Source organism: Aquarana catesbeiana, linkage group LG10 (genome assembly GCF_042186555.1).
Source record: "Aquarana catesbeiana isolate 2022-GZ linkage group LG10, ASM4218655v1, whole genome shotgun sequence".
NCBI classification, from domain to species: Eukaryota; Metazoa; Chordata; class Amphibia; order Anura; family Ranidae; genus Aquarana; species Aquarana catesbeiana.
In genome coordinates, this window is record NC_133333.1 from 253,767,380 (window position 1) to 253,786,374 (window position 18,995).

At 43.0% G+C, this 18,995-nt stretch overlaps 1 protein-coding gene across 1 annotated transcript; it reads left to right on the top strand.

Moving 5' to 3' along the window:
* The first annotated feature begins 490 nt into the window (after positions 1 to 490).
* Positions 491 to 18,309, top strand: LOC141111391 (uromodulin-like). The gene is made up of 10 exons (XM_073603650.1): positions 491 to 621; positions 2,965 to 3,024; positions 3,913 to 4,023; positions 6,015 to 6,229; positions 7,167 to 7,327; positions 9,461 to 9,700; positions 11,316 to 11,469; positions 16,161 to 16,233; positions 16,769 to 16,804; positions 17,861 to 18,309. The coding sequence occupies exons 2-10, from the start codon at positions 2,979 to 2,981 to the stop codon at positions 17,923 to 17,925; spliced, it is 1,101 nt and encodes a 366-aa protein (XP_073459751.1). The 5' UTR covers positions 491 to 621; positions 2,965 to 2,978; the 3' UTR covers positions 17,926 to 18,309.
* The last annotated feature ends 686 nt before the right edge of the window (positions 18,310 to 18,995 follow it).

The following is an 18,995-nucleotide window of genomic DNA, read 5'->3' on the forward strand; positions in this document are numbered from 1 at the left end:
ATGTACATTGTAACACATTTGTGTATCATAGTAAACCTAATCACCCTACATAGATGTAGCTGGTCAGTGGTATCTGGCACCATCAACAATTTGAAATCTATTTGTAATACAATAAAACTTGTTTTTTTTTTTTTTTTTTTGTGCATTTTGTTGTTAATATATTTTGGGCACCGTAAAAAGATCTCCAAAATGGAAAAAAAAATGTCCATAATTGGGTTTAAACAAGTATGTAAAATAGTTGAAAGATGAATTTGTAATAGAACAAGGTGACATTTTCATAAATTATAATATTAAATGCCTCCAGAAAAATACTTCAGTCTGTGATGATTGCTTTACAGTTAAACTGTGACAGCTCGGGGCTAAGTCCTGCCCGGGCGAGGACTATTTATTCTAACGTCACCACCTTCAAGATTGATGCATGGCATTCCATCAGGACCGATGAGTATATAAGTAGCTGAGTGATCGGTAATTGTACACACAACCTCCGCCACTGCGGTCCAACTGTCTTTCCTAAAGGTGGAAAATCTCAACTGACAACTAACTTTGCGCACTTGCGGGAAGAACATCAGGTTGCTGGAAGCCTCTTGCAGACCCGGAACATTTCCACACCACCATTTGTCGGTGAGTATAAACCTTTGATTTTGATTCAAACCTTTGATTTGAAGTCATTTATAGCTCATAGCAGACAATCAGGATAAATTATAATTTTCCAAAGCAGGTCATACACCTTACATTCTGATTGTGCTATCTCTGTACAATCTCCTTTAACCACTTACGGACCAGCCACCACCATTATACTTTGGTACTTTGCGTAGAATACCGAGGTTATGGCAGCAGATAGCTGCCATAACCCCGGTATTTTCTTCAATGGCGGGCGGTCCTCTTTCAGATAAACAAATATGTGGTATGCTCCGCGCTCAGGATAGTAGCGGGTTGCAGCCCCCCCCCCTGTTGGGTTCCCAAGGGAACTTACAAAAAGTAAGGTAAAAACTGGGGTAAGTGGCGCTACCCTGTTGGATAAGGGGATATTAACTGTATGCCCAACCTCCAAATGGAGGGGGAGACCTGTCCTAATAGGGCTAAGTGTATATATATATATATATATATATATATATATATATATATATATATATATATATATATGTGCCCATCAATGTGAATATACAAAAATGTGCTGGTGCATATAAAACTAAAGTGAAACCGAATAAATGTTATAAGTGGTCAAACAAAACGAATCGTGTATCTATCTATACACATAGTGCAAAGTATACATATATGTCTAGTAAGCCAATACTGTGAACTTAAAAAGCCATATTAACAGTGTTGCATAAATGAAATATCCAAAAATGTCCTAACATCTAATTAAAAGTGAAAATAAAAAACCGTTGTTCGGTTGTGAAGTCCCACATACATATATGTATAAAGATAAATATATAAAAATATATATATAGTCCCACACACAATGTGTATGTAAAAAAATCAGCATATGAGTCCCAAAAAGTGATGAAAAATATAATTCCAGAGTAGCCAATTCCAACTCTTTCAGGTTTCTTCGGTGCTCAACAAATCAGGTGACTCGTAGTGCTCCACCGCGTTGGTTCCCTACTTACCAAAAGTTGTTACCCCTGCAGGGGTAATAGGCATATGTGGGTACCGTGGATAGACTTTCTCCTCAGCTCTCTCAGTGTCCCTACTGTTGGTCCAATGGGCTGCTACAGCTGTTTCCACACAGACAGGGGTACACCGATCAGCACCTCCTAGGAGCACTAGACCTCCTCTGTAACTCAAAATTGGTAACCTGTAGAAATTTTTAAACGTCGCCTGTGGAGATTTTTAAGGATCAAAGTTTGTCGCCATTCCACGAGCAATTTTGAAGCGTGATATGTTGGGTATAAATTTACTCATTATCTTTCAAAATATTTAAAAAAAAAAAAAAATTGGGCTAACTTTACCGTTGTCTTATTTTTTCATTCAAAAAAGTGTATTTTTTTCCCAAAAAATTGCACTTCTAAGAACGCTGCGCAAATACGGTGTAACATAAAGTATTGCAGCAACCGCCATTTTATTCTCTAGGGTGTCTGAAAAAAATTATATAATGTTTGGGGGTTTTAAGTCATTTTCTATAAATATATATAAAAAAAAAAAAAAAAGATTTTACCTTGTAAACAACAAGTTTTCAAAATAGGCCTGGTCCTTAAGTGGTTAAAGGGAGGGAATATCATGAGAGAATGATGGAGGCTGCCATTGGTGGCTCTTCATTTTGTGATTGCTGGTTGGCTGGTTATCATGATCATTCTTTGGCTTCATTGCTCTCTGAGTTGCTGCCTTTGTAAAATGTTTAATTGCAATATAAGGACTTACTTAACTATCCAATCAATGTGTATCTAATTGGCAAATTTTGGAGGATCAAATGGAGATTAAACAGTCAATGTGTGTGTGTGTTGAGTTTTAGATTTACCAAAGCCATGTAAAGTAAGGACTACCTAAGGCTGGCTTCACACTGAAGACGGCTGCGGCTCACAGCAGGGGTCCGGCATGGCATTTCAGGGACGAATCAGGACCAAATTTTTTCCTGAATTCAGCCCCGAAACTGAGCCAAAGACGCACAGGACTCCTGTGCAAACCACTCCGTAGCCACCCCAGAGATGTGTGAACTGGCTCCATGGAGAGTCACAATCTCCTGTCATGCGAATTGGATGTGGAAAAATCCACATCCAACATAAGTGTGTATATTGTAATATATAAAGAATATATGTAATATGTAAGTGTGTATATTGTAATATATAAAGATGTTTGTTTTGTTTTGTTTTTTGTATTTATTTTGTTTTATTTTGACTGTATAAAACTTTATATAAAATAATGCAAAACTCTGTAGAACTTTTATTATTATTATTCTTATTGTTATTTTTATTTTTGCTAAATCACAAACAGAAATGTGTTGCTCATATAGGATATATTTTCTAGGTTCCCTGATCACCATGAAGACAACACTACTGCTCTCTGTACTGTGCGCTGTCATGGCGGGTGAGTGACATTCGTCTTCTTTTATCTTATAATAACACATCTAGAATGCAGAGACAGCGATCGTTACCCAGAAATTGGAGGGCACGATTGGGGAAAAGCAAATGGACTTTAAAAAAAAAGGCGAGGAAGATCCGTTCTCTAATTGAAGTGTATCTAAACCCTAAAAAAGCAAAATACAATATATTGCAGTTTACTGGTGGCTGCTTTAGTTTTATTTTTTCAGACTTTTTCACATATTTTGTCTTGGTGATCGTTCCAGCCTTTCACTCACCATATTGTATCTATGAACAAGCAGTGTTATTGCCTTAGGACCACAAAACACCTCCACCTTTCATCATCCACATAACATAGGAGGAAGGGGTTCTGTAGCTCACAGAAGTAACCCAGGCAGGACTGATAACACTGTTTAAGATAAGACTACAGAGTACACAGGGGAGCTCTGAATTGCTGGAAGAATCAACAGATATAACAAAACTAACTATGAATTAATGGCAGCCCTGTGTGTCTGCTAAATAGCAGCACAGTTTGCCTGCAAGTGCGGGAATGTGTGTGATTTCCATGTATTTCCGCACCCGCATGTATGTGAACCTAGACTTATTCACGAATGCAGGTGAATATAACACAGGGGAAGAGTGTTGATGAGCACTTTGTTTATGAATTGTAACACTTTTGAAACAAGTTTGTATATTGGAACATTTGGATACAAGTTGCAGTAGTTTGACACAAATCGGATTGTTGTTGAACACTTTGAAACAAACCGGACATTATCACTGATTTATTTTAAATATTTTGATCCTTGTATTACATAGTAGATGGATTTGAGATCTGTTTAGACTTCCACACAGGAACACAGGATGTACTTTCATGTTTTTTTTTCTGTCTCTCCAGTGGCTGCGTCTCTGACCTGTACAAGTGATTCCTGTGTTACTGATGAGATTTGTAACACTACTATTAGTAATGCCTGCCAGTGCAATAAAACTCTCTATCCATTCGTACGAGGTATGGTATGCTATAATACAATGGTTACAATGGGCCTCGCTCCATTTCATACCAAATATTACATTTATGAAATAAAATGCATTTATATGAATAAACCATATGAGGTGCATGTAACACACATAAGAAATAGTGGGAATGTGTATTGGCCTGTTTACACCCGGCTGTTAAATGCTCCACGATGGAGCGCCGCGGAGCACTACACTGATCACCAATGTAAGAGGGCACTACACTGATCACCAATGTAAGGGGGCACTACACTGATCATCAATGTAAGGGGGGCACTACACTGACCATCAATGTAAGGGGGCACTACACTGATCATCAATGTAAGGGGGCACTACACTGATCACCAATGTAAGGGGGCACTACACTGATCACCAATGTAAGGGGGCACTACACTGATCATCAATGTAAGGGGGCACTACACTGATCACCAATGTAAGGGGGCACTACACTGATCATCAATGTAAGAGGGCACTACACTGATCACCAATGTAAGAGGGCACTACACTGATCATCAATGTAAGGGGGCACTACACTGATCATCAATGTAAGGGGGCACTACACTGATCACCAATGTAAGGGGGCACTACACTGATCATCAATGTAAGGGGACACTACACTGATCATCAATGTAAGGGGGCACTACACTGATCACCAATGTAAGAGGGCACTACACTGATCATCAATGTAAGGGGGCACTACACTGATCATCAATGTAAGGGGGCACTACACTGATCATCAATGTAAGGGGGCACTACACTGATCATCAATGTAAGGGGGCACTACACTGATCATCAATGTAAGGGGACACTACACTGATCATCAATGTAAGGGGGCACTACACTGATCACCAATGTAAGGGGGCACTACACTGATCATCAATGTAAGGGGGCACTACACTGATCATCAATGTAAGGGGGCACTACACTGATCACCAATGTAAGGGGGCACTACACTGACCATCAATGTAAGGGGGCACTACACTGATCACCAATGTAAGGGGGCACTACACTGATCATCAATGTAAGGGGGCACTACACTGATCACCAATGTAAGGGGGCACTACACTGACCATCAATGTAAGGGGGCACTACACTGATCATCAATGTAAGGGGGCACTACACTGATCACCAATGTAAGGGGGCACTGCACTGATCACCAATGTAAGGGGCACTACACTGACCATTAATGTAAGGGGGCACTACACTGATCATCAATGTAAGGGGGCACTACACTGATCACTACACTGACCATCAATGTAAGGGGGAACTACATTGACCATCAATGTAAGGGGGTACTACACTGATCATCAATGTAAGGGGGCACTACACTGGTCACTAATGTAAGGGGGGCACTACACTGACCATCAATGTAAAAGGGCACTACACTGATCATCAATGTAAGGGGGCACTACACTGATCATCAATGTAAGGGGGTACTACACTGGTCACCAATTTAAGGGGGGCACTACACTGACAATCAATGTAAGGGGGCACTACACTGACCATCAATGTAAGGAGACACTACACTGACCATCAATGTAAGGGGGCACTACACTGACCATCAATGTAAGGGGGCACTACACTGATCATCAATGTAAGGGGGCACTACACTGATCATCAATGTAAGGGGGCACTACACTGACCATCAATGTAAGGGGGCACTACACTGATCATCAATGTAAGGGGGCACTACACTGATCATCAATGTAAGGGGGCACTATGCTGATCACCAATGTAAGGAGCATTACACAGACCACCAATATAGGGGGCATTACATTGACCACCAATGTATGGGGGGCATTACACTGGCCACCAAATGTAGAATTGGGATTAAACTTGTTGCCTCTATGACAACTTTTCCTGGTCACTCTTGCCACCCTAAAGTGGGTATATAGAGAAAACTCCTATAGAGTATAATGTACATCAATCACGTCATCGTCACCTTCTCATCTCAGAAATACTGAATGAATTTACTCTTTTTTTTAGGAAGCCTTCCGTCTCCAAATTTTACTTGTACTGGAGCAAAGTTCAATATACAAATGTCAAAATGTTGGTTGGAAGTACAAGGTTATAATACATCCAATATAAGGCTGAACGGCACCAACTCCGAGTGTTTCGCAATAAAGGAGATTGTGGATGGAAAATATGAGATGACCATTAATCATTCAGTGGCAAGTTCTCTTTGTAACACAGTTCCTGTGGTAAGTTCTCCTGACACGGTCTGACTGTTTGTTATACAAGAGAAGTAATAAGAGATACATTAAAGTCTGTATAGACAAAAAAATATAATTTAGGGTTTAAATGGAATAGAGAAGGATTAGAACCCTTGTCACTGAGTGGTTTACCCTCTACATACTTGGTGTTCCTTGTCACTTTCACTGGGTCCTCCAAGTCTGCCCCATTCCCTGAACTTCCTGGTTGTAGATGAGATAGTGAGGGAAGGGGAGTGATTGGCTCTTGCAGCAGCCTGGGAGGAGGGATCAGGGGCGTGGCTTGTGGGGCGCTTTGTGTTTGAAAAGACACACACAGCCCCAGCTGAGGACGCACATTCATGGATGTCTCTTCAGCCGTTGGCTTGTTAAAGGAGACATCTACAAACAGGAGCTGAACTCCGGGTAGATATAAGACACAAATAAGACAGCTTTGTATTCATTCTCATCATTTTTTTAATACAAGCAGTATAAGTACCTCAGTGTGATCTGGGTTGGTTCAGCCTCGAGCAGTCCCTGTACAACTCAGGCTGGGAGAAAGAGAAGGAAAGCAAGCAACCAGTTATTTCATGTGCTGACAAAGGTTATGCTGATAGAACAGAGTGACAGAGAGATGAGCTCATCAGTCCTCTGCTTCTTCTTTTGCTGACCAGTCACAGGCTGAGGGTGAGGGGCCCAAGGGGAGCTGGGCTCAGAGAAAGTGGGTTGAATGATACTGGCCTTCAGAGTGAGCACATCAAATGGCAAAAAAAAAGTACTGTAGAGGAAGTCTCGGCATTGAAGCTGAATATTGCAGTCAAATTTTCTCTTTTGACTGGTCAGAGAATACACTGACATTAATAGTAACTATTTGCTAATGTATCGATTACTGTATGGAGGTAAGTTTTCTTTCCCTGTCTAATGACTTCTGTACTTCCTCTCTCTACAGGTAAACTCTGGAAACTCTGAAGTCACATACAGTAATCAGCTGCTTATTTTTGGCAAGACGGATCCAATCCGAACAACAAATGACGTTGCCATGAAAATTTCCTGTTCCTACCCTCTGTTTATAAATGTCACTCTTAATGTGACACTGCACCCAGTACTCGGGTAATTATTATTACATAATGTTGGTCTTTAAGGAATCCATGCTCACTAACTCTTATGATATTGCACATACTCTTGTGTAAGTGGTCCTTAGGCTCGGTTCACACCTAAACCGGCCGCGGATCGCACAGCAATGCTGTCCGTCCCTGTTCTCCATTTCAGGGACGAATCAGGGCAGAATCTATGCCTCAATTCGGCCCTGAAACAGAACCAAAGATGCACAGCGTTTGTGTGCAGTGTGCTCTGCAGCCGCAACGGAGATATGTGAACCAGCTCCATAGGGAGCCAGTCACATTTTCCTGCTATGCGAATTAGATGCGGGGAAATACGCATCTAATTCGCATAGGTGTGGAGCTTTAGTCAGCAAACAAAGTCCTGGTAGATCACTTCAGCTTGGCTCCTTTTGCAGGTATAGTTATGGAAAACATTAAAAATAAGTGCCTATACTGTTTAAAAGTAATACACTGTCTCCCCCTACTCTGCACATGCTCAGTTGCTCTCTAATTTTCAGAACTGTGCCCAAAATCAGAGTCACTAAAAGGCCGATCTGCCTAAAGATGTACTGCTGCTTAGGGGCTCCGGGCTGCAGCAAAATAGCGGCCTCCAGAAAGAAAAAAACAGGAACAATGCTGAAGGCAATTTACAGAACAGACTAATTTTGGCACCATAATTATTAATGTGGAATATAGTTTGCTAAAGAACATTATTTTTTTTTTATCAAGTTGTTATAAGTAAAGTTCCGCTTTAAGCAAACCTTCCAATAGCTTCCGTACAGTAGATGTTAAACTCACAGGTCTACAGTTACTGGTTGAAGGCCTCAATCCATTTTTTAAACAAAGGCACTAAACTGCCCTTTGCGCCAAGTCTCAATAAATTAAAAACGAAAGCTTAGATACATCTGATCTCAGCTCTCTGAGGACACATGAGTGTAAGCCAGGCACGGACTGGCCATAGGGCAGACCAGGCATTTGCCCGGTGGGCCAGGACCGCGTGGGCCGGGGCCACCCGCTCTGTGGCCCGTAGATGTCCAGGCCGTACAGCGGGAGGTAAGTGGTGACCGCAGCCTGGACAGGGTTAACACAGGCCGCGGCCGCCACTCACCTACCGCTATGCGGCCATGCCTGTGTCTTCTCAGGCTGAACTACAAAGGACGTTAGTGGCTGCATGGGCTGAGCTGTGTGTCTCTCTCACACACAGCTCAGCCACAGAGCCAACGCTGACAGTTCCAATCAGACGGACTGCTCCACCTCCTCCTCCTCAAGCTGCTCTACTTCTGTGTCTGCCCCACCCACACACTCGGGGAGATGTGAAGGAAGTTTTAACTCAGAAGATAAATGCTACAGACAGGGACAGGGAACTAGAGCGCTGGGGCAGGGAAGGGGGGGCGGGTGCTGCTGGCTCTGGCTCTCAGCTGTGCACTAAGAGGCGGAGCCAGCTGTCAATCAGGCAGCCAGGTGGATCCAGACAATATTGTCATGATTCTTCCAGAGCCTGGAGGCGCTCTGCCACGTCATTGCTATCAGCGTACTCTGGGTCACAGGAGAGCAAAAGTAACTGCACCCCGTCACCCACAAAAGAAGTATGGACAAAAAAAAATGTGGCTATACATCTCTTTTAAATTAAATAACCTCTATTAATTTGCAAAAGACAGAAAATTAATATAAGCGGCGCTAATACCAGTGATATAACACAATCCAGTGTCCAAATGTGTGACCAGTGCACTGTAGTAATAAAAATTGTGTATATCACACAAAAAAATTTAAATAATCAATAATACATCATATGTGAAAAGGTAGATAATGAAGTCCATCCATAGAAGAAATCACGCCATAGAAATGTCCATAAAGAAAACACCATGAAATAGTGATTAGATTTCTTTTAAATTGCCTTTATTGGTCTAATTCATAAGCAAACTAATTTTAAACCTTTGTGACGCATCTGAAGTTGTATAACAGTTCCACCTCCCCCACCAGTATACACAGAGCAGAAGAAGAGATCTAATAGGTTTGCTCGTTCTTTATCCTCAGTGCAAATATCTCAGTTCTGTGTACACTCTGTATAATGACATAGATCCATGGCCACATACCTACAAGGGTTCCTAGGTAGGTGACCTTTTCTTGTGTGTTTCTTTTCCAGGACCAACGTAATAAACGGCCCTGCAGGAGATGCAAGTTATGTAGCTGTAATAGCGGCCTTTAAAGATAACACATTTACGATCCCTCTCTCCGACTCCGACCCCCTGACAGTGGAAGATATTATCTACATCTCAGTGTCCGTACCAGCTCTGGATGCCAACACCTTCAATCTCAGTGTGCTGAATATTTATGCCTCTCCTACCAATGCAAGCGACCAAAAGTACTATCTTCTTCAGAACGGGTAAGTACACAGTACACTGGTAAGCAATGCTGTGTGATCTTTGTACACATAGAGGATGGATTACTAAAGGCAAATATACTGTGCACTGCAAGTGCAGTTGTGCTAGATCGGAGGGAAAACTGACTTCTATCATCCAATCATGTGCGAGCAAAAAATGCATTTTTTTTTAATTTTCCTTGCAAGTTCCTCCCAGATCTAGAGCAACAGTAGTAGTGCACAGACTATTTGCCTTTAGTAAATCAAACCCTTTGACTACATAAATAATTCACTAATAATTCACAGAACAATATGTCACCTTAAAGTGATACTAAAGTCTTGTTTTTTTTGTTTTTTTTTAAATAACAAACATGTTATACTTACCTGCTCTGTGTAATGGTTTTGCACAGAGCAGCCCCAGTCCTCCCCTTCTCAGGTTCCTCGCCGGCGCTCCAGGCCCCTCCCTCCTGTCCAGTGCCCCCCCCACAGCAAACAGGTTGCTATGGGGGCACCGCTTCTCTGACTGACTTTGATTAGTAACAGCAGGAGCCAGTGGTGGACGCTTCTGTCTCGACCAATGAGGAGAGAGTGTCCCGGGCAGCTGAGGCTCCCATGAAACATTGCTGGATCGAGATGGGGCTCGGGTAAGAATTAGGGGGAAGAAGAAAGAAATGGCTGCACATCCAGAACTTCCGATTGGTGTTATCTTTGTAAAATAAAAGGCAAAGACACCAAACCGTGGTCACGTAGACGTGTTTCACACATACATCTTGTTCTTAATCATTATTTTTAATCATTAATGATTAAGCACAAGATGTATGTGTGGAACGCGTCTACGTGACCACAGTTTGGTGTCTTTGGTGTTATCTTTGTAAAACAAAATAAAAGGCAATAGGAAGTTCTGGATGTGCAGCCATTTCTTTCTTCTTTCCAAGTTTCCCATGGAGGCGGGCCTGGGGCCAGCACTCTGCAAGATACTCCAATCAGCAAATGATTTGTTTGGACCATGCACAAAGCAAGGTCCATAAAGACATGTTTGGGGTGGAGGAACTTGACTGGCCTGCACAGAGTCCTGACCTCAACCCGATAGAACACCTTTCGGATGAATTAGAGTGGAGACTGCCAGCCAGGCCTTCTCCTCCAACATCTGTGCCTGACCTCACAAATGCGCTTCTGGAAGAATGGTCAAACATTCCCATAGACACCCTCCTAAACCTTGTGGACGGCCTTCCCAGAAGAGTTGAAGCTGTTATAGCTGCAAAGGGTGGGCCAACTGAATATTAAATCCTACAGACTAAGACTGGGATGCCATTAAAGTTAATGTGTGTGTAAAGGCAGGCGTCCCAATACTTTTGGCAATATAGTATATATATATATATATATATATATATATATATATATATATATATATATATATATATATATATATATATATATATATATATATATATATATATATATATATATATATATATATATATATATATATATGTATATATATATATATATATATGTATATATATATATATATTATAATGACCATATGCCATAAATTGTTCAGCTCTAATAGTATGCACCAGTATTGTGTTCTAATCTTTAGATTACAGTAAGAAAACTAATGAAAGATTTCTGTATCCAGGTGCCCAGCTAGTGACGTATCTGTTGACCAGCTAACAGTGGTGAACAATGGAAATGGCACTGAAGCTCGGTTTGCCATGAAGGTCTTCAAGATTGCCAGTTCTAACAACGTCTATCTCTATGCTGAACTTTCACTCTGCACTACAAATTGCACGGTAAGGCTCAATATACACATAGAGGATGTTCTGTGATTTCTATACTTGAAGAAGCAGTCAGGGATGTGTTAGCCATATGGGAAAAACAGTCAGCTTTCCAATTTTCCCATTGGTCCAAGGGGCTCCAGGCACTCCCTTGCCCTGGATGAGCTGCCACTAGCCCGAGGATGGCAGGTTTGGGGGTTAGGAAAAGCATTTGGTTAAAACTTTAGTGGTCCAGTAACAAAGTATGTATAACAATCCCCCCTTCCTCGTGGTGACCAGACCTCAGCGACCTGGCCATATGTACACACAATTATCCAGGGCCAGGACAAGGGGTGGGCTGGAGGGGTGGTTGTCCTGGGTACAATGATTTATTGCAGGGATGTGGGCGCCCTGATCCTAACCCTAAGGGAAGGGAGGGGCGAAGTTTGGCATCTTTGCCTTGGGAGCTGGATGGCCTTGTCCCGGCACTGCAATTATCATAGAGTCTTCTGAGTAATTAGGGGCCACCAGAGTTCTTACACATAATGCCCCGTACACACGGTCGGATTTTCCGATGGAAAATGTCCGATCGGAGTGTGTTGTCGGAAATTCCGACCGTGTGTGGGCTCCATTGGACATTTTCCATCGGATTTTCCGACACACAAAGTTGGAGAGCAGGAGATAAAATTTTCCGACAACAAAATCTGTTGTCGGAAATTCCAATCGTGTGTACTCAAATCCGATGGACAAAGTGCCACGCATGCTCAGAATAAATAAAGAGATTAAAGCTATTGGCCACTGCCCCATTTATAGTCCCGACGTACGTGTTTTACGTCACCGCGTTTAAAACGATCGGATTTTCCGACAACTTTGTGTGACCGTGTGTTTGCAAGACGTCGGAAAAAATCCTAGGATTTTGTTGTCGGAATGTCCGAACAAAGTCCGACTGTGTGTACGCCCTATAAGTGTGGTGGGTATTACATGAAGGTCTACATGCCCATTCACTGAGAACTGAGGTCTGCTAAGGTGGGGTATTTGTAGGCTTCATTCACTCTTGTGTGCTTTTGGGTACAGTGCATTGTAGGTACATTGTGTGTTTTAAGTGATCTTTGAAAGCATTAACATTGATCCCTATGTAACATGTTCTGGAAATTGCAGGCAGGTCATAATGATTTATTTATAATAATGGGTATTTAAATAGCGCCAACAATGTATGCAGTGGTTTACATTACTGTACATTCAACGCAGTCCTTGCCCTCAAGGATCTTACAATCTAAGGTCCCTATCTCAAATGCATGTGCGCATACTAGGGCCAATTTAAATAGGAGACAATAATTCTACCATCATGTCATTGGAGGAAACAAACACAAGCAGAATATGCAAACCCCATGCAGATAGTGTCCTAGATGGGAGGTTGAGGTCCCCTGTGCTGCAAGGCAAGAGTGCTAACAATCAAGCCTCTGTCCCGTCCAATATGAACAGTTGGCTTTCTAATCATTGCACAGCCTTATTAGGATTCTTGGATGAGTTTATGGACCAAAAATTTAAGAAAAAAAAAAAATGCACACCACCAAACTTAAAGATGCCATATGATTGCCCGATCTGCTACTATTTTGTAAACCAAGGAGGAGAAACATTGCTGTGTGTAATGGGCACGATAGCTGAATTAATGGACATCTCCACACAGAAGTGGTCAATAAAATCATGTGTTGGCTTCTGATATTGAGATACCACCACCAGAATTCACAGTTCTGCTCATCTGCTGCAGCCATAACATAGGCTAACTTTGGCCCAAATCCAAGCCCATCCCTAACAAAGACAGTTGATGATGTTATGCGTGTCCCTAACAAAGACAGTTGATGATGTCATGCTGCCCCAATACAATGTAGACCAGGGGTGCCCAACCTTTTGAGGAGCGAGGGACACTTTATCGACTTGGTAACCGGTCGCGGGCCACAATGAGCGTAAAGGGAGGATGGCAGGTCTCTGTCCACTCTGCATATGTAGAGCAGACACAGATGCAACCCGCTCTACCCTAAGGGCTCTCCGATCTGCACAGACAGAAGGTGACAGACCCCCATCTGTTTTTTTTTAAGGAGATCGGATTGCAGATAGGTGGGTGTAAACAGACACGAGTCCGTTTACATCTGCCGCTCTATAGAGGTGAATGGAGAGTCCGTTTGAGTCTACCTGAAAAACAGACAGGCGGACCCGATCGGACCGATCATGTGAAAGGGACCTAAGGCTGCTTTCACACTGATGCACAGAGGTTTACCTGCTCCTCAACTGACCTCAAGCTTCACTTCTTCCTGCAGCTGGCTGGTACTGCCGGTGGGTACTGTTGACAGGTGCTGGTACTGCTGGCTGGTACTACTGGCGAGTACTGTTGGCTGGTACTGCTGGCTGGTACTGGTACTGCTGACTGGTACTGCTGGCTAGTACTGATGGTGGGTACTGGTACTGCTGGCTGCTACTGCTGGTGGTTACTGCTGGCTAGTACTGCTGGTGGGTACTACTGGCTAGTACTGCTGGTAGGTACTGGTACTGCTGGCTGGTACTGGTACCAATGACTGTTACTGCTGGTGGGTACTGGTACTGCTGGCTGGTACTGCTCTCTGGTACTGATACTGGTGGCTGGTACTGGTACTGCTGGCGGGTACTGGTACTGATGGCTGGTACTGCTCTCTGGTACTGATACTGGTGGCTGGTACTGGTACTGCTGGCGGGTACTGCTGGCTGGTACTGGTACTGCTGGTTTAAACTGTTGGCGGGTACTGCTGGCTGGTACTGGTACTGCTGGTTTATACTGCTGGCTGGTACTGATGACTGGTACGGATGGTGGGTACTGGTACTGCTGGCAGGTACTTCTGGCTGGTACTGGTACTGCTGGTTTAAACTGCTTGCTGGTACTGATGACTGGTATGGATGGTGGGTACTGGTACTGCTGGTGGGTACTTCTGGCAGGTACTGGTACTGATGACTAGTACTACTGGCTGGTACTGCTGGTTGGTACTAGTACTGGTACTGTTGGTAATGGTACTGCTGGTTGGTACTGGTACTGCTGGCTGGTACTGGTACTGCTGGTTGGTACTGGTACTGTTGGTTGGTACTGGTACTGCTGGCTGGTACTTGTCCTGATACAGGTGGCTGATACTGATACTGGTGGCTGTGGTCCCAGATCGTGGGTTCCTGTGTCCCGACCCGCCATCCCCGAGCATAATTGTGACAAAAGCATGCAGCTGCAGTAGAGAGCAGAGCCAATGCTTCCTGTCACAGGCGGAGTACATTTGGTATCACTCCACCTGTGAAGGAGCCGGCGCTATACAGGAAGCATCGGCTCTGCTTCCTCTAGCGGTGGCTCCATTCTTCGCACTAATGCTCGGAGATGGCGGGTTGGGAACCCGCAATCTGCGCTTGCCGACCAACCATCTTAGAGCAAGACATGGTGGACCACATCGGAGGGCGCCGCGGGCCACATGTGGCCTGCGGGCCAGCGGTTGGGCACCCCTGATGTAGACTAAATAGGTCATTGGGGAATCTGGCTTAGCCACTTCAGCCCCGGAAGGATTTAGCCCCTTCCTGACCAGAGCACTTTTTGCGATTCAGCACAGCGTCGCTTTAACTGACAATTGCGCGGTCATGCGACGTGGCTCCGAAACAAAATTGACGTCATTTTTTTTCCCCACAAATAGAGCTTTCTTTTGGTGGTATTTGATCATCTCTGTGATTTTTATTTTTTGCGCCATAAACAAGAGCGACAATTTTGAAAAAAACGCATTATTTTTTACATTTTGCTATAATAATTATCCCAAAAAAATATAAAAAAACATTTTTTTCCTCAGTTTAGCCCGATCTGTATTCTTCTACATATTTTTGGTAAAAAAAAAAATCGCAATAAGCGTTTATTGATTTGTTTGCGCAAAAGTTATAGCGTTTACAAAATAGGGGATAGTTTTATGGCATTTTTATTAAGATTTTTTTTTTTACTAGTAATGGCGGCGATCAGCGATTTTTATTTTGGCTGCGACGTTGTGGCCGACATGTCGGATATTTTTGACACATTTTTGGGACCATTGTCATTTATACAGCAATCAGTGCTATAAAAATGCATTGATTCCTGTATAAATGACACTGGCAGTGAAGGGGTTAACCACTAGGGGGCGGGGAGGGGTTAAGTGTGTCCTATGGGAGTGATTTCTAACTGTCAGGGGGATGGGCTGTGTGTGTGACGTCACTGATCTCTGCTCCGATGACAGGGAGCAGAGATCGAGTGACATTTGTCACTAGGCAGAATGGGGAGATGCTGCTTACCACAGCATCTCCCCGTTCGTCCTCTCCATGAGGCGATCGCGGGTATGCCCACGGCGATCGAGTCCGTGGGACCCGCGACATGACTCATGGACGTACGGGTACGTTACTTTGCGCAGCCGTGACATTCTGCCGACGTAAATGTACAGGAGCCGGTCGGGAACCAGTTAGAGAGACTGAAACCAATGTGGAAGGGGAAATGCAAATTATTCCAGGGAAGTCTCACTATTGGAGTGATGAAGAACCTGATGTGCCCGCATTCTCCACCATTTCCTTTGTAGGGATAACACAGATAGAGGGACATGAAGGGAACGTTGTGACTTTAGCATAGCTGGGGTGTTTCTTGGATACCATTTGCAGTTTCTTCATCCATTTCACTGGAATTTCTGTTGAGTTACGGTACTTTTATTTCCTTACAGACCTGCGGCCCTAAATCCAGATCTAGTGATTCCTCGGACATTGCCGGAACAGTCAGCATCTATTTGAATGCAGGTAAGTCATCTCATGGTCACAGGTGTGTTATAGCAAGTTTCTTCAGTCACATATATTAAAACTCAACTCTAGACAAAACATTTGTTTTTTATTTTTTGTGTTGGATAATGTGGGGTTTAAAGCTTCTGACAATTTTTAAATGCTGTCTTTGTTCCCTGTGGGGGGGAATTTTCCCTCACTTCCTGTTCTGTCTGATACCTGTCACCTGACCAGGAAGTATGGAGAAACACCCCAGAGGGGACAAAGCAGTAAAAAACCTGCAGGGGTTCTAACCTTTCATAATTCTAAAAAAAAATAAAATAAAAATGTCTTTATTGCTCCACGTGACCCATATATTTAACAGACCAATAAGGCAGCAAATTGCCCATTGTTGGGGTTTATTGTCCAATCTTACAGATGCGTTAACTTCTACGGTGATCACTACACCATTATTTCAGCCTACAGTGAATGTGAATATCATACAATATATCCAGAAGAATGAGTATCAGTCCGGTTGAGGTCTCCAATTAACAGATATATTTCTCTTTATTTCCAGGTGATACCTATTATTTGGATTCCAGTTCTGCCAGAGGTAAGTAATCTCTTACATTGAGAATTTTTAATGTTGTAAAGTGATGTAGCTAAACATGTTCAACCCCTTTACAGCAACAATACTGTTATATGTGGGGGCAGGGTGGGTGGACCTCAAAATCCAGCCCCTGTATATATGCGTCACTGTTCTGTTTGGGGAGCGCCCCACCGGTGCCTGCAGAACTGTGACTGAGCTGTCACCAACAGGTCACAATCAACTGCTGACAATCCAGACAATCCAGATTGGCCCCAGATTATGTGAGTGTCGTGCAGCCAATTACAGCGCAGCATGATCCAGAGGCCCTTCTACTGGCTTTTGGGCATTAGGGCCCATTGAAAACAGCAGCCCCCACCAGTAGAAATAGGTTAAAAAAAAATATTGTCTCCTTTTGAGCTTTTTCAGATTCCTGTTATTTGACAAAAAAATATTAAACTCAGCCAGAGAAATACGTCAGATTTCCCATTTCGCCCCATTTCATCTGCCTAATTCTAACAATGACAATGACTAGGGGTTATTATCTATCCATATATTCCCATGCATTAATCTAGTATTTATCTAAATATTTACTGATATTAGTTTTATTATAAAAGCATTAGATTGGAGGGTGATCAGCACTGACTGAGACTTTCAATTAGCGAGAGACAGTCTGAAGGCAAACAGCTTCTGTTGTGTTTAGAAAACGCATAATGTTCATAATATATATATATATATTTTTTTTAAGTAGAGTACGGAAAGGTCAAAGCACCTATCAGCTTTGTTATTGCTGTCTGTGTCCTTGTAGCCAATTTTCCCTCATTTCCTATCTGGTAAAACTGTTGCCACCTTGACAGTAGATGAGGATAAATTTCTCTAATGCCGCCATGCTATGCAAAAATTACAAATTAAAATTTTGCTTGGACATACACTTTAAATTCTCACAATGTCACAATCTGGTATAAAAGTTGGCTTTCATCAGATTGCAACTACTATGTAAACCTAGAATTGAATAGAAGATCTTCCATAGAAAGATGAAGCCCTTTCTGATCCATTCCTAATGGCTCTTGTGTGTTGTTCCAGGTTTCTCCATGCCTTGGACTTTTTCTGCTCTGATCTTCTCCTGGATCTTGATGAAACTGATGTAAACCCTCTGAGAACCGACCATCCTGGCACCATGAGCCTTTGTCATATCGTCACCCCCCAATGCTCTCAGCAGAGAGAAGTTATGAAGGAATCTTGTATCTAGTTCTTTTTCTGTGGATGGTGTTGGTTGCATCATATATAACGCTACCTAAGACAACCTTGCCGTTATGCGTCCTGATTATCTGTCATTTTGTACAGTGCTGATATACTGCTTTTTTTGGCTTAGAGGGCCCTGCTTTATACCGGGCCTATTTATTGTGTTGTATTTATTGTACGATAAGAATGGTTAATGGATTAGACAATATATATATATATTGTTTCCCTGGAAAGCGCACACTGTACTTTTTATTGTTCTTTTACATATAATAAATTGCAAAGTAATGTAATTCAAAGTGTTTCTTTGCATTTTTTTTCAGTCATTGCTGGTGCTATGGTCAGGGGAAGGTGCTTCCTAAGGCCCCTTTCACACGAGGCGGGCTCCGCTTCCACGGAGTCCGCCTCTGTCCGCCGGCTCAGCGGGAGATCAGTCCGTTGATCTCTGCTGAGCCGGCGGATGAAAGGTCCTTCTCTGCTCACTGAGCGGGGAGGGGCTTGTCAGGCGCCGCTGCCGCCTATGGAGGGATCGGATGAAAACGGACAGCATGTCCGTTTTCATCAGATCTCACCCGATCTGGCAACAACGGACCTGGACGTAGGGCCATCCGTCTGCTTTTAGCGGATCGCTGACATCCGTCGCTCCATAGGCTAACATGGAGCGCCCGTTCAGGTCCGCCGTCAAAACTGACAGGCGGACCTGAACGGTCCGATCGTGTGAAAGGGGCCAAAGGCATAGATAAAAAAAAATATATATATATATATATATATATATATATATATATATATATATATATTGCAGCTCACCCTTAGATGTAGTGGTTCTTGTTTTGGATAGGGTGAGGAAGTATTAATACCTCTGATCGGTATTTGCTGCTATGTGTGTCCACTAGTGAGACTTCCCACCAGTTCCTGTCCAGGAGACACAACATCAATAGAGAAAAAGTTTACGCAATGCAAGAACATGAGGGCAGACAGT